At 38.0% G+C, this 13,411-nt stretch overlaps 1 protein-coding gene across 1 annotated transcript; it reads right to left on the reverse strand.

Annotated features, from left to right (window-relative positions):
• lin52 (lin-52 DREAM MuvB core complex component) lies at positions 1-12,731 on the reverse strand. The gene is made up of 6 exons (XM_027172328.2): positions 12,651-12,731; positions 11,319-11,393; positions 11,144-11,181; positions 10,983-11,049; positions 10,757-10,840; positions 1-860 (listed from the first exon to the last, which is right to left on the reverse strand). The coding sequence occupies exons 1-6, from the start codon at positions 12,667-12,669 to the stop codon at positions 805-807; spliced, it is 339 nt and encodes a 112-aa protein (XP_027028129.1). The 5' UTR covers positions 12,670-12,731; the 3' UTR covers positions 1-804.
• Positions 12,732-13,411: the final 680 nt, after the last annotated feature.

Here is a 13,411-nt window from a genome sequence, read left to right on the forward strand (position 1 = left end):
AACAAACAAGACATTTAATTAAAGAAAAAAAACAACAATCAAAAAATATATTACACATAATACATGTACAGGAACTTGCATCAGTTCACCATGCCTGTTACTCAGCCATTTTATCAGGTACACCTACCATAAGGTCACTACCTGGGTAAATAATTATATCTTATCTGTTGCTAAACCTCATCCACCAATAGTAAAGAACCTCTGTAAGACCAGATAGAACATGGGCAGACACATGTCAGCATGTGTTGTGTTGGTACGAGTGCCAGGCAGTACCTGTACTGATTGTGTATTTAAACACTTTGTTTTTACAGGCCACTAGCTGGTTGTAAGCATACAGTTATAGAATTGTTTTGTTTATCTTTTTTTTGTCTTATTCCAGCAGTGATATTGAAAAACCCCAGAATTACTGCTAGACCTTTTACACACCAGCACACACACACACACACACACACACACACACACACACACACACACACACACACACACACACACACACAACCCTACTACAAGCTCAGTGTCAGTGCTGTGCTGAAAATGTTTCCCATGTTGAATGGAACCTAGCCAGCGGTGGTCCTATTGTGGTTTTTCCCAGTCGAATGGGCAGGTGGCAGTTAAATGGTACCTAAAATGGTAGGATTGCCTGATATTATGGTCGACACCAGCATTTTTTCCTAATAAACTGGTAACTCTGTATATAAATAAATTTATCCAGCTAAGCTTTTACAGGTCACAGAACTTGGCACTGTTATTTTGCTACAAAGTCTCTTGATTATAGGTCCAAACACAATCAGGACCTCTCTGTCTTCATTTTTTCGGCCTCTCCAGGATGTTAAGGAATTTCCCTCTCGTCATTTCTCTGGCTGGAAAGAATTGAAAGAGAAATTAAATTTAAATAAATAAATCAAATTAAGTCAGTCAGAGCACCACAATGCCAGTTAGAGCTAAAAACTGTGAAGAATAGATGCAATCGCAGAAATAGTGTCATTTTCTTGAGGGGAAAAAAACAAACAAATAAACAGGCTGCCGCTACCAGATAACTCCAGCTGCTTTGTTTTATGTAATAATCACTGAGAGCATCAACTCCCTGGGCGGCTCAGGAAGTCTAAAGCACTATTCAGACAAGATCATTTTTCTGGGCCATGACCAAACGTTTGTGGACACTGGAACATTTCTGTCAGATGTTCAAGTAAGGACATCTGTAGCAATTATAACTGATTTTTACTGAATAAGCAATCTCTCTATAAAGTACAGAGATTTGAGTCAAATCTCTGTACTCAAAATTCAATAAATTGTCTATATCTTGTAGGGCTTGGGGCCGGCCTATTAAAGTCTGGTAACCTTTACTTGAGGCTGGAACTCTATAACTTGCCTACCAAAGGCACCTCCAGCAGCATTAGTTTAGCAATGATACACAATGCAACACAGATGTAAAAAGTTCTAAACTAAAACCTCTCAAATCAGGCCAAACCTGCAGCAATTTAATGAACCATACCCATATTTAAGAGGCTTTTTCTTAAACATTCAGTTCTGAGAGACAGTCATGCAGTGTGTTACTGAAACTCATTCACATGCAATTGGTGTTTCTGGCAGTGTCAAAGTAGAACATGTAGTTTACAGTTAAACAAAAGTCAAACACACCAATCTAAAGGCAATGTGTAGAACGTACGCTTCTCTTACGACAAAAACTGCTACTCGAATTAGACCAATGTAAAAACAGGTGGGAACAGGACCTGGGTATTAATATCGGTGAAGAAATTTAAAGGAAATGCAACAAGAATCACGTCTCATAAGTTTCTTGCATCAGTTCAACAAAAAATATTTCCCCCATTCGCTTCAGATGTGCTACAGATGAAAGAATGTCTTTACACTCCACCTGTGCTGGCCCCAATGTTTTGTGTGTTCTGACAAAAAGTGTGCCGCATTATATGTGATATACTGTACACAGAATCGTCTCCCCAGTGGATCCTGAGATTTGTTTATTGGGTAACTTACTGATACTGATTCCCAATAAGCACACTGCAATGAAGTGGAGATCTGACACTGCCATCCCAATAGGTTTGTGGCAATCAGAAGTCAATAACTGTGTATCAAGCTATGATACTTTTTAATAAATAAACCCATAATGTTTGTTCACTCCTTTATATAGAAAATACACCAACAGACCAGATGGACCATAATTTTTTCCTTGACTAAATTTTAACAGTGCACTGAAACAATATTGTATTAGTACTGTTTTGTGTGATAGTATTTTACTGCCACCCTGTATTGGCACCGTCTTCAAAATCTAAAGACGTAACTAACAGCCAACTAGCACCTTGCACTTCCCCTAGCTCTTACATCTCTACTCTCCGCACTTTATGAAGTGGGTTAGCATAAAAAAAAATATTGTCCTCAGCTTGTATTTGCACATTTGTAAATCTTGTTTTAATAAAAGCGTCTTCTAAATGAATAAATGTAAATGCATCACCCTATACCATGTCACCTTGTACTGAAATGGGATTTGCATTTGCTCAAACATGAAGGATAGTCAGTATATACTCCAGAGAAGGCCAAAAGCATATACAGATACGAGACTTATATTTGGCACTACTCAAAGGTGAAGGTGATTTAACAGCTCTGTTGTGACAGAAGGACTGATGCACAGTAACACAGCATTGAGAGTAAAGGTGACGTGCCAGATTTTGGCTAATAGTATAGTGTAGCAAATTGTCATTTAGATTAAGTGGCCCACGTGGAATAATAATGCAGGGAGTTTGTGTCAGTAGCGACACCCTGAATTGTCAATCATTGGGTTAAACATGATGGTAATTGGATGCAGACTGATTAACTTTGCTTGGTACTGTCTCTTCAAATAACACAAAACAAAGTAATCAGAAGCAAGGCTGGTCAAACAGGGCTGCAGTCATGAATGAAACCATCAAAATGAGAAGGAATAAAAGGAAGTAATTTGACCTGCAATTACAGCTTAAGAGAAAAAGACGGGGTTTATAAATGTGGCCAGTGAAGGTGATGCAAATCTGTTGGATCTGAAATGGCAGACGACCTGAGAGGGAGTCAATGTATATTTGCAATCAAGAATTGGAGTACAATTTTTGCAATATGTAAGAAATAATTCTTAAGATAAAACAGATAAAAGGATAACTAGGATTTAGCTGACATGTTAACTCTAATATCCATCTCATCAACATACAGTCAACATTCACAAAAGATATTCAAATAACCAAGAAGTTGATTCATTTCCTTAAATAAGAACGTGAAGCGTCATCAATCCCACCCACTTATAAGAACACGGCTATGAGCTTGTACTCATGAGCTTGGTGCTCTAGCAACACCAAACTATAACATAACCATAATCAAAACAAGCTCTTAACCAAACATTTGAACAAGCAGCTAGGACTACAGTTTGTTTTGAACATCATTTAACCAACAATTGTAACAAATTTGATAATGGTTTACAATGGATTTCACCAATGTAACACGATTAAAAAAAGCCCCCCCCCATTTTAGAATATTAAGAAATCAGCTCACTGTGTTACCTAAGAGCCAAACAGTAATAAATCCATTTATAGATATAGACAAATTCATAATCAGCAGAGATTAGTCGTGTCATTTTCCCCCAAGTCGCTGTGTATCTTAATCCCCATTAAAGTGTCCATGATGGTCCAGTCAACAGCTTATTAAATGGGCCAGTGGTTTGTGGAGAGGTCTCAAATAGGGGAAAGCCCTCATCATTGCTAAACTAACAATTTCATCCTTAGCTCTTTTGGACCCTTACAATCTCTCACTCATTTTCTGTCCAAAACAATACAGAAGCCTATCTGGCTCAGCTCTCTCCCTGGAGACCTTGCCACCAGAGAGCAACCCTCTGATCCACTCATTAATTAGATTTCCATTTATCCTCCGGTCCCGTCAGAGCAGAAAGGAAATGATTTGCATTGAGTGGGTTAGATTAAAAGAGGGTCCAGCAAGCTAGCCACCTTCTTCTTTTGGCACGTGCCCATACGCAAGTGCAGCACACATGAGAGCACACACACACACACACACACACACACACACACACACACACACACACACACACACACACACACAATCAATACTGATTAGCAGGAGTTAGAGATTTGTTTAGTTGATTAGAAAGGTCAATTACTAATTCTGTACTTAGTTAATCAGCAACTTCTTTGACTCAAAATCCATTGGAAATTACATACTGTGGATTTCAGCGCTTCTATTTAACGGTAATCAGAGCTAAGGCAGATTTCTGAGGCCATCTACACACACCATGTTTAAAAATAATAAATAGATAAGTAGTTGTCCACATGATTGAGCATATACTTTTATATCTACATAATTCAAATGAAATTTTGTTTGTGCATCTATCTATCTATCTATCTATCTATCTATCTATCTATCTATCTATCTATCTATCTATCTATCTATCTAAACACACATATAGAGAGAGAGAGTGAGAGAGAGAGAGAGAGAGAGAGAGAGAGACACTAATGTGGACAACAATGGAAAGTGCACTGCAACATTAGCTTCCTTTTCACCATGAACCGAGCACTGTTCATTTTCCACAATGAGTATTTTTGTCTATATCTTGTAAGTTCGGAGTGGAAAATAAACTAACAAATGTGACATAAGCAGAATCGAGATCGTTCCAATCCTTTTGAGGATGCCTGCGTAAACAGCAGGGTGTGACATGGATACTCCTTTCTTCCATCTTATGAGCTTTGGCTGATTAATGCGAGGATTGCAATAGCAACAAGATGGATCCTTTTAAACCCAGAAGAGAAAATGAGTCCCTGGACTGAGCTGAAAATCCTGTTTAGATCAGATTGCCCCAAATCACTTTCATTAAGAGTCAAACACACCAATTGCACCCCTGTTGCACATCTCAAACTGCCACTCGGCTATTACAAGGCGTAATCTTTATTTAATAGATTTAACATCCATATTCACTGCCTGATTCCCATGGGAGAAAGGCGGAACGCTGAGGACACACACACACGGACACACACACACACACATGCATGCACATTAACCCACACCCACATGTCCCCCGCTTCGAAATACATACACCTGACGCTCATGTTTGGGCTCAAAATTCAATTACCCACTTATTGATACTTCACAGGGATATTTAAGATGCAGACATGGAGAGTGATTTCCCAAGGGAGCCACCGCTTCCTCTTAATGTCCCAGCCGAGAGCTCCTCACCCCTCCCGCCTGTTCTCTACACCACGAATCATTACACACAGGCAGGCATGTGCACACACACACAGTCTCTCTCTCCCTCTCTCACACACCCCTTCTGTCTCTTTTTCCCCTGTCTATCTCTCCCTCTCCCACACACACACACACACTCTCTCTCTCTCTCTCTCTCTCTCTCTCTCTCTCTCTCTCTCACACACACACACACCCACACCCAATCCCTGTCCATGAGGTCTCCTTATTAATAGGCAATCAGTCAAAATTCATTCATTAAAAACCTTAAAAGGTTTTTGCACAGACACTATGATTAGCTGGGAAAGAAAATCCAATGAATTCCTAATGCACCTATGGAAATGAGGTGTCATTTCCGATCTGTTGATGGAGGCAGTGGGGAGGATGAAGGAGGGAGAGGGTGAGGCAGCTGCTTGCGTTTCCTCTTCCTCTCTCTTGAGCCAGTTTAGCTGTAGCTGTAAGTCAGCTACTGTATATGCTATGCACGAAGGTAAAATGTACCAAGGCACTAGAAAATCATTATTGGACTATATGAAGTTGGGCCATGCTTCTGTCATCATGTGTGCAACTCTAGATTAGTCAGAGATAAGCATCATTCAAAGCTAAACACACTGGCTTTTCCCTATTTGCCTAGATCAGGTTTGCTTCAGCTTGACACACTGAGCAGAGGCTGTGACATCAGCCCTTTCTGCATTTTGTTATCTGCACGATACGGACAAGTGGCATGAAAAGGCCAGAGAGAGCAGAGGAGGAAGGGGGAGTGGATAGATAGAGGAGAGCTTTCACCCAGCACAGCCTGTCATTCTGACAACACTTCATAACTGCTGGCCCTGCGGTCAGGTGTCTCTGAAGGATTGATGGAAGCCCATTACTACGATGCCGTAGCGTCCGTCCAATCATTACAGTGCTACGGTGCACTTAATAGAGCTGAGATTGATCTGAAGGAGGGGGCATTGAACGCTGGGGCTATTAGTGTTGGACAGGTGTGACCCTTCAGCTTCACTCCTGATAGCAGAGCAGCTACAAGATGCTGGTTTTAGTGTCGAGTGTGTTTCTTTTTAAGGATTTAGCAGATTTCTTTAGTGAACTAATACGGTTTATCTGACTTTGATTCAAAGACTTTATTTGCCCTCAGCCTTTGCTTGCTTCGGAACTAACACAATTTCATCACATTGCATCGGAATGGACCATTACTCATGGAAAGAAGACAATCTTATCTGAAAAAAGGAACACATTATATTCATGCCTTCTTCATAAATCGTAACAAAGCGGAGTAAAAGACTTCCCAAAATTCCATAGCAGAGTATTTAAAAGACATTTTCCTAAATTAAGATCCGGCCTCCCGAACGTCTGTCAAGAGGAAACAAACATGTTACATCACGCCACCATTTGTAACAGCAGGCATTAGTAGTATCATCAGCGTTGCCTGAGACCTATCTCTCCCAAAGGGCCACTCTCTTTTCAATTACCTTCAATAACAGCACTTATCAGTGTAGTGAGTGTCCCTGTGGGACTGGAGGGTCCTGATGAGCACGCTCAGACAGCAGTATTTATCATGGCCTGGAGCAGATGGGGACTGGAAGGGGGAAGGAAGGCTGGGCACGCGTCAGCTCCTCAGAGACCACTGCTACTCGGCGTCACACGGTTAACAGAGGAGGGGTGTGGGTCCCCAAGGAGGTGGATCTGGCACACGCCTCATTCTCATGCTTACAAAAATATGACCACATGTTTGCACGCGTCGTACAACGAGGCACAATTATACTTGCTTGTGCTGTATTGTCCTTACCATATCCTTTTTTTTTTTTTTAAATTACTAACAATTATTTACTAAAAAATATTCAAAAAAATGTCTAGTGAACCAAATTAGCAATCTAAATAGCAATTATTAAATTCTTCTTAAAAGCATGTTAGCCAGGACAAGGAAGAAATCAAAAATGCAAAATCAGCACTTCTGAAACATTTCACTTTAAAGGTCTGCAACTCCATTAAATCTAAGCCACTTGTGTGTCCTCCAGCCAGAGGCTTCAAGGGTGAGTTTTCACTGCCTGATTACGCATCCCCATTAACCAGCTCAGGACTTTAATGGCCAGCGTGGCACAGTAAATCGTCCTGGCACAAGCCCCCCGCCCCACATGTCCTACTCCGCCCTTCCCTGGCTCAATTTAAAGACGCCGCTGAGTGAAAGAAACATGAAGAAAAAGTAACTGAGATTTACAAGGCTTTCACGACAGCTGCGAAAATGAAGAAAATTAAATCGCACCACGTTAAAGGTCATTGCTGGTTGAAGTCGCTGGGAACAAAAATAATAATCACAATTTTGTACTTGCTGAAGGTGGACAATCAAGTGGACTTCATGTACATTATTGGGGATATGCAAATTACAACTGATACAAAGTGGTTGAGATTAATACGAGATATAATAACAGATCCAAAAATATCCAAATAATTATTAGAGCTCTTTCACAATAAAATACTCATCCTGCCAAAGTAATTGTTAGCAATGGATTGCATCCAGCATGTGCTTTTTGTTCATAAACAATAAAAGACATTAGTTTCAATAAAAGCTTAATAATTTCTTAACTTAAAAAAAACTGGCTGTAATTTGTTTCTAGGACAAATTTTATTTATTTAAAGTGGACCAACAGCCCACAAGTGCTCTGTCTATATATATATATATGGAAACTTGCCTGAAACTGCTGGGAGAATGAGAAAAAGATTGTGTAAAGCTTCAATAGTTTTTCACAGGGTTATTGCCATCTTTATTATTTTAACAGGACAGAAATGAATGAAAAGAAAGAAACCCTTCTACTGTATTAGCAGATGTATACATGTGACCACTTCCACTACATACTGTACATCTCTCTTTTTTCCTCAAATTTCTGCATTTACAGTACAAAGTAGTAGTGTTGCAAAACTTCCACTGAGATATAAATACAGCTCACTATTCCTGCACCGTCACTAAATGCACAAATATTTCAAGCAAACAACTGTACCGCTGATGTGCTTTTGAGCAGAAAATTGCTTTGTGCCATTTGCTGGGATGAGAGAGAGCATTCTAAGAGGCACAAAGTGTATCTGTAGACAGCATTTCAAAGAACCGGGCTACTCAAAAAGCACTAGCGATAAATGGCAAAAATATGGAGCTATACCCTCTCAATCTTAGTGGACAGTTCAAACTTCTGTTGTCTGACAAAATGTTTTTGAGAAACTCAAACTCAAACGTTCCTGTGCCCTGCACGTACTAATTTCCTGATCTTGTGTTTATTAGCAGCAGGCAATCATCTCAAACAAGCAGCTAACTAAATGGAACTAGCTATTTGCTGCTTGCGGTAACATCCGGAATAGAAAATGAAACTGTTCAGGTACCTAAGCGGAGAACGTTAGTGTTTATCCGCAGATATGACGACACAGTGTTTGTGAGAAAGGTCTACAGCTGTGGTGTCCAGTCTCATGCCCTAGTTCGATGATTATAATCATGGGCACTCTCATTGGGCAGTGAGTAGGGTATAGTGCTGTGTTTTAGTGAACATGAAGGGTTTATATGCGACTTGTTATTCCAGCAACACTACACAGGGTGCTATAGAGCTCAGGGCAGGTAGTGGAGTGGTTTATGGACATGAAGTGTCGATATGATGAGCTTTAAATCCCACCAGGCTGAGATCAACAGACAACATGAGGGGTATGTTTATATGCTGAGAAGCAAAATCTAAGACTGAGTAACTTTTTTTATTTTATATAATTTATATTCTTTTTTTTATTTTCAATATTAATGAATGCCATTTTTACATATTTACAAAAAAACTAAAATAAAACAAACAATTTATGACACAGTTGATGGCTTCTACTGACATACAAACTACATATATACATCTGAGAAAATTGCAGGATGGCTGATGATCATATAAAGGTCCACTAGCTAGCTGCCAGTAGCTTGTTAAGCGTAAACAATAACAATTATACAACTGAACTAACATAATTTTATTACCACCATGCACCCAGAATTACAATTACCATGATATTTAGATTAGGCATAATCCCCAAATGAATGGGCATACTCTAATCATAGCCATCAGATGGAATTTTACAAAACAGCACTGAGCTCACTTGAAGGTCTACCTCTTTATGCCCTCAGATCAACACTGAGCTTTCAACGCTATGTATCCTCGCTCAAATCCTTCAGATGCATCACATATTAAATGAATAGGAATCTTCCACCAAATGCTGCATTTGGGAAGCTCAGGCTACACCTGAACGATGCGCCTTAATGCATCTGAATCGGAAATTGTCCACAAATTAAACTCATTCTGTAATATCAAAACCATCAAACATTATCTAATCCCTGAATGCACAAATGCAGACGAATTCTGACTGTTCTATAGAGATGGCCGTGGTTCAGACGGGCATCTATGCTAATTCTGTCTATAAAAATTATCAGGATCATTTTACATGTTGAGGAAATCAGTAACCCGTCACTGATCATGTTCGACCAGCTCAAGCATCCACACACCTGCTCGATCTGCATATGACTTCTGAAAGCATTCTGACAGCCACTTAGTAAACAGTTACCAACAAATACCAAACTGAACAACTGACATCTACAAAGTCTAATACATCTATACAACTATTTTAACACAGCAAAAGCTCAGGAAGTCTCTTCCTCCGTAACCCCCACCCCCACCCCACCCAGCACACACACACACAATTTAAGAGCATTTTCTTTAAACTTAGATGTATATAAAGCAGGTCAAATGCTATTTGTTTACTTATTTAGATTTACTCCACATTTTCCTGGGTTCATTTAATTTTCTATTCCTTTGAAGCATCAGGATTTCAGAGATTTGAGAGATAGAGCATAGCTATAGATCTATAAACATTTTACCTTAACATTCGACTGATAAATAAGCATCGTACTGCAGCAGAGAAGCTGTCATTCATAAATTATAAATGATGTCCATCAAGAATAATGCCATAATGAACATACACTGTCTATACTGTAGGGTCTGTAGGATTGGACAGGTCACATTCTGAGTAACAGTGAAGTAATATTTTTACTTTTTTAATTTTAGTTTAACAGCACCACCTAGAGGACAAAAGAGCCACTAGCATAATACGCAAGCATTCAATCCACATCAAGTGGAGATGCACTTCATTTTTACCTATAAACTTTTGCCAAAAATACACAACCATGTCAATAAAACATGAAGCGGACAGCAGAAGTTTGGTCCAGTTGTAATTATCACACTGATCAATTATCACACTGAAAAAAAATTCAGCATGAGATATAAAGCAGGACATTAACATATAATGAAATAAACTTCCTATTTCAGGTGAAATCCAAGTATCATTATTTTGCTATGTGGCTACAGGTTTCACAGTCATTACAGCTCAGATATTAGGACGTTTCAAAGAATGTGCACAACTTTCAGTGGATTTCTATGGAGCTCAAGCTTTACATTACAGACGTGTTTAACATGATTGGGATTTAAAGTGCCATCAGCTCTTGAGGCACACTGTGGCTTATAGTTTTACTTACATTCTTCCAAGCCCAACTGATATGCCAAATTCTGCAGCCCTTTAACTTTTTCCATCAGGTTAGCTGTGGTCAGACTTCCCAGCTCTGTGACAATAACAAAAGAGTAGCTTAGTTAAATGGAAAATAAACTGCTCTGAACAACCAAATGATGATCTAATTATTACAAGATCACAGTCAGAGTTTTAACATGTATTTGAAGTTTGGTTAAGCATGCACACAACAAAACCTTTTAACATTTCTATGTCTTCTGACTCCAATTCTGCCATCCACTTAGGTGGAGAATCCGTTATTGGCTGGAAAATAAAAAAAAATAAGATAAAATTATTCTTCTCCTGATCACACCAAATGAGTTCAAGATAATGAACATATGATGTGTACAATACTTACGTTTTTAAATGAGGCAGCAAATTCTGAAACCCCTGGCACTGTTTAAAAAAAAACAAGACAAATATTAAATAAGAGAAAACAGTGTAACGATGCATTCTATCCATCACACACTTTGTAAAAAATATTAGATATTAAAAAATATATATATTCTTTAACATTATAATATAAAACTTACATTTCTCTGGCCAGAGGTCAGGTGAAGCTCGATCAAGCTTTTCAAAACTCAGCAATGACGACTCAAAGTCTTCAGCTTCGACAAAGAGCAGAAACTTTTAATTAATTTATCAGTGCAATGTCAATATCATGGAAGCGTAAAATATAGTAAAGGATTCACTATTATTATTATTATTGCAGGTCCAGTCATCTCACCACCAGTTATGTAAACCCCTGACTGAGCTGAGCTTGCACAAGCTCATGTTCTGTCCAACCAATCACTAATAACCATTGTTTTCCAACAACCAATCCCTGACCACCACTGTTTGTTCCACCCACAGTCTTCATTTTAAACTCTGTTCTTGGGGACATTAAATAATAACATGAAGTCATTTCATTAATTTCCTTCATGTTTACTTCCCAACTACTCACTAACCACTGCTTTTTAAGCTTAGAGTGTTTTAAAGAAATTACATAAATAGTATGTTTGAATGGTTTGACTACTTTGGAAATACAAACATTTGGTTTGTAGTTCTGTGACCAAAGATATTTTATTTTATTTTATATATATATATATATATATATATATATATATATATATATATATATATATATATATATATATAAAGATAAGATACACACACGAAGTTATACTGCATTATCTTTTGTTCTATATTCAGAAATTCTTACTTCCCTGCATAACACCTTTTGATATGCAAATGATCCAGACGCTTAAATGACTATGCAAATTAGCCCGTTGCGTCACCTGGCGATTTTAAAGCCTGCATTAGCTACTTTTCCCTTGACAACAATCATTGTTGAAACTATCTATCTATCTATCTATCTATCTATATATATATATATATATATATATATATATATATATATATATATATATATATATATATATATATATATATACACACCTTTGGTAGCTAGCCATGTCGACTACCATAATACTGTTTAAATAGCGAGCATAATCCTGATATGTAGTTAGTTATCGGTGTTAATACTGAACACAACAGAGTCTGGTTATATAGCAGGCGGATCTCTTGGTCCTTCATGTCAGTTAGATATCTGCACTACCAGCTGACTAGCCTGCTAACTAGCTAGCATAAATACATAGGTTATCGTCTAGTCTGCTAACAGGAGGCTACTAGAGACCGATAAACAGGCGCTAGCTGGCGATTTGAAAAGTAAATATAGCGTTAGTGTGAAACTGTTAAATTCATTATTCACAAAGAAAGAAGGCGCATGAATTCTCACACACACCACTACACGTACTGAACCCTTCTCATGACATTTAAACATCGACAGCAGACAAATTAGTCGGTTGAGAGGAATTAAATTTTACCTCCATTCGGAGACGCCATTTTTACATCGAATCACGTGACGTCCGAGAGCCAATGGTTGACGAGATGTTCAGGGGTGACGGAGATAAAGCTCCGCCTTATTAGGAGTCTGATGGGAAATGAAGTTTGCACTGCATAAGAGAAGAACTACACGGGGGATTGTTGAACATTTCTGAGACCTGGTATTGCTTTTATTATACATCTAATACATCTAATAATAATTTATTATACATCTAATAATAACCTAGAATTTTTATTCTGTTAATTCTTATTTCTTTTATTATTCGTCATTTCCTTTATCATTAATTATGTCTACCGTCTTCTCTATGTTTATGTTCTCTAAAGCTGCTTTGAGACAATGTCTATTGTAAAAAGCGCTATACAAATAAACTTGAATTGAATTGATTTTAAGTGGAAAAAAAGGTAACCTAAGGGGAAAATGTCCTGTTATACCAAAGTGCCGTTTTATTATCAAATCTGATTGGTTGAGGGGTGCCGATTATTGTTCTGTAATTGCATGTTTCTAACTAGTTTTTATAGTAACACTTAATTTTAGTTTTGTAATTTTTTTTAAAGTTTTAATGTGCTGGCTTATTGATGTAGATCAGCAATTATTCTTATAGTATAGTTATAGATAGATGGTTTATTGTTATAGTATAGATTAGTTTTTGTCTAATTAGTGTTGGATTTACAAGCACTTGTGTGGTGAATTATCTATATAATTTAAATCTTTTTAGCATTTTACAATGTGCTGTTATTTGGT

This window comes from Tachysurus fulvidraco, chromosome 12, assembly GCF_022655615.1.
Source record: "Tachysurus fulvidraco isolate hzauxx_2018 chromosome 12, HZAU_PFXX_2.0, whole genome shotgun sequence".
NCBI classification, from domain to species: domain Eukaryota; kingdom Metazoa; phylum Chordata; class Actinopteri; order Siluriformes; family Bagridae; genus Tachysurus; species Tachysurus fulvidraco.

What these genes read in the sequence shown, in the direction of transcription:
- lin52 (XM_027172328.2), bottom strand. An exon ending in TTGCTGCCTCATTTAAAAAC is followed by an intron (nt 11,050 to 11,143) that starts GTAAGTATTGTA and finishes TTTATTTTCCAG; the next exon opens with CCAATAACGGATTCTCCACC. An exon ending in TCAGTTGGGCTTGGAAGAAT is followed by an intron (nt 861 to 10,756) that starts GTAAGTAAAACT and finishes AATTCTTTCCAG; the next exon opens with CCAGAGAAATGACGAGAGGG.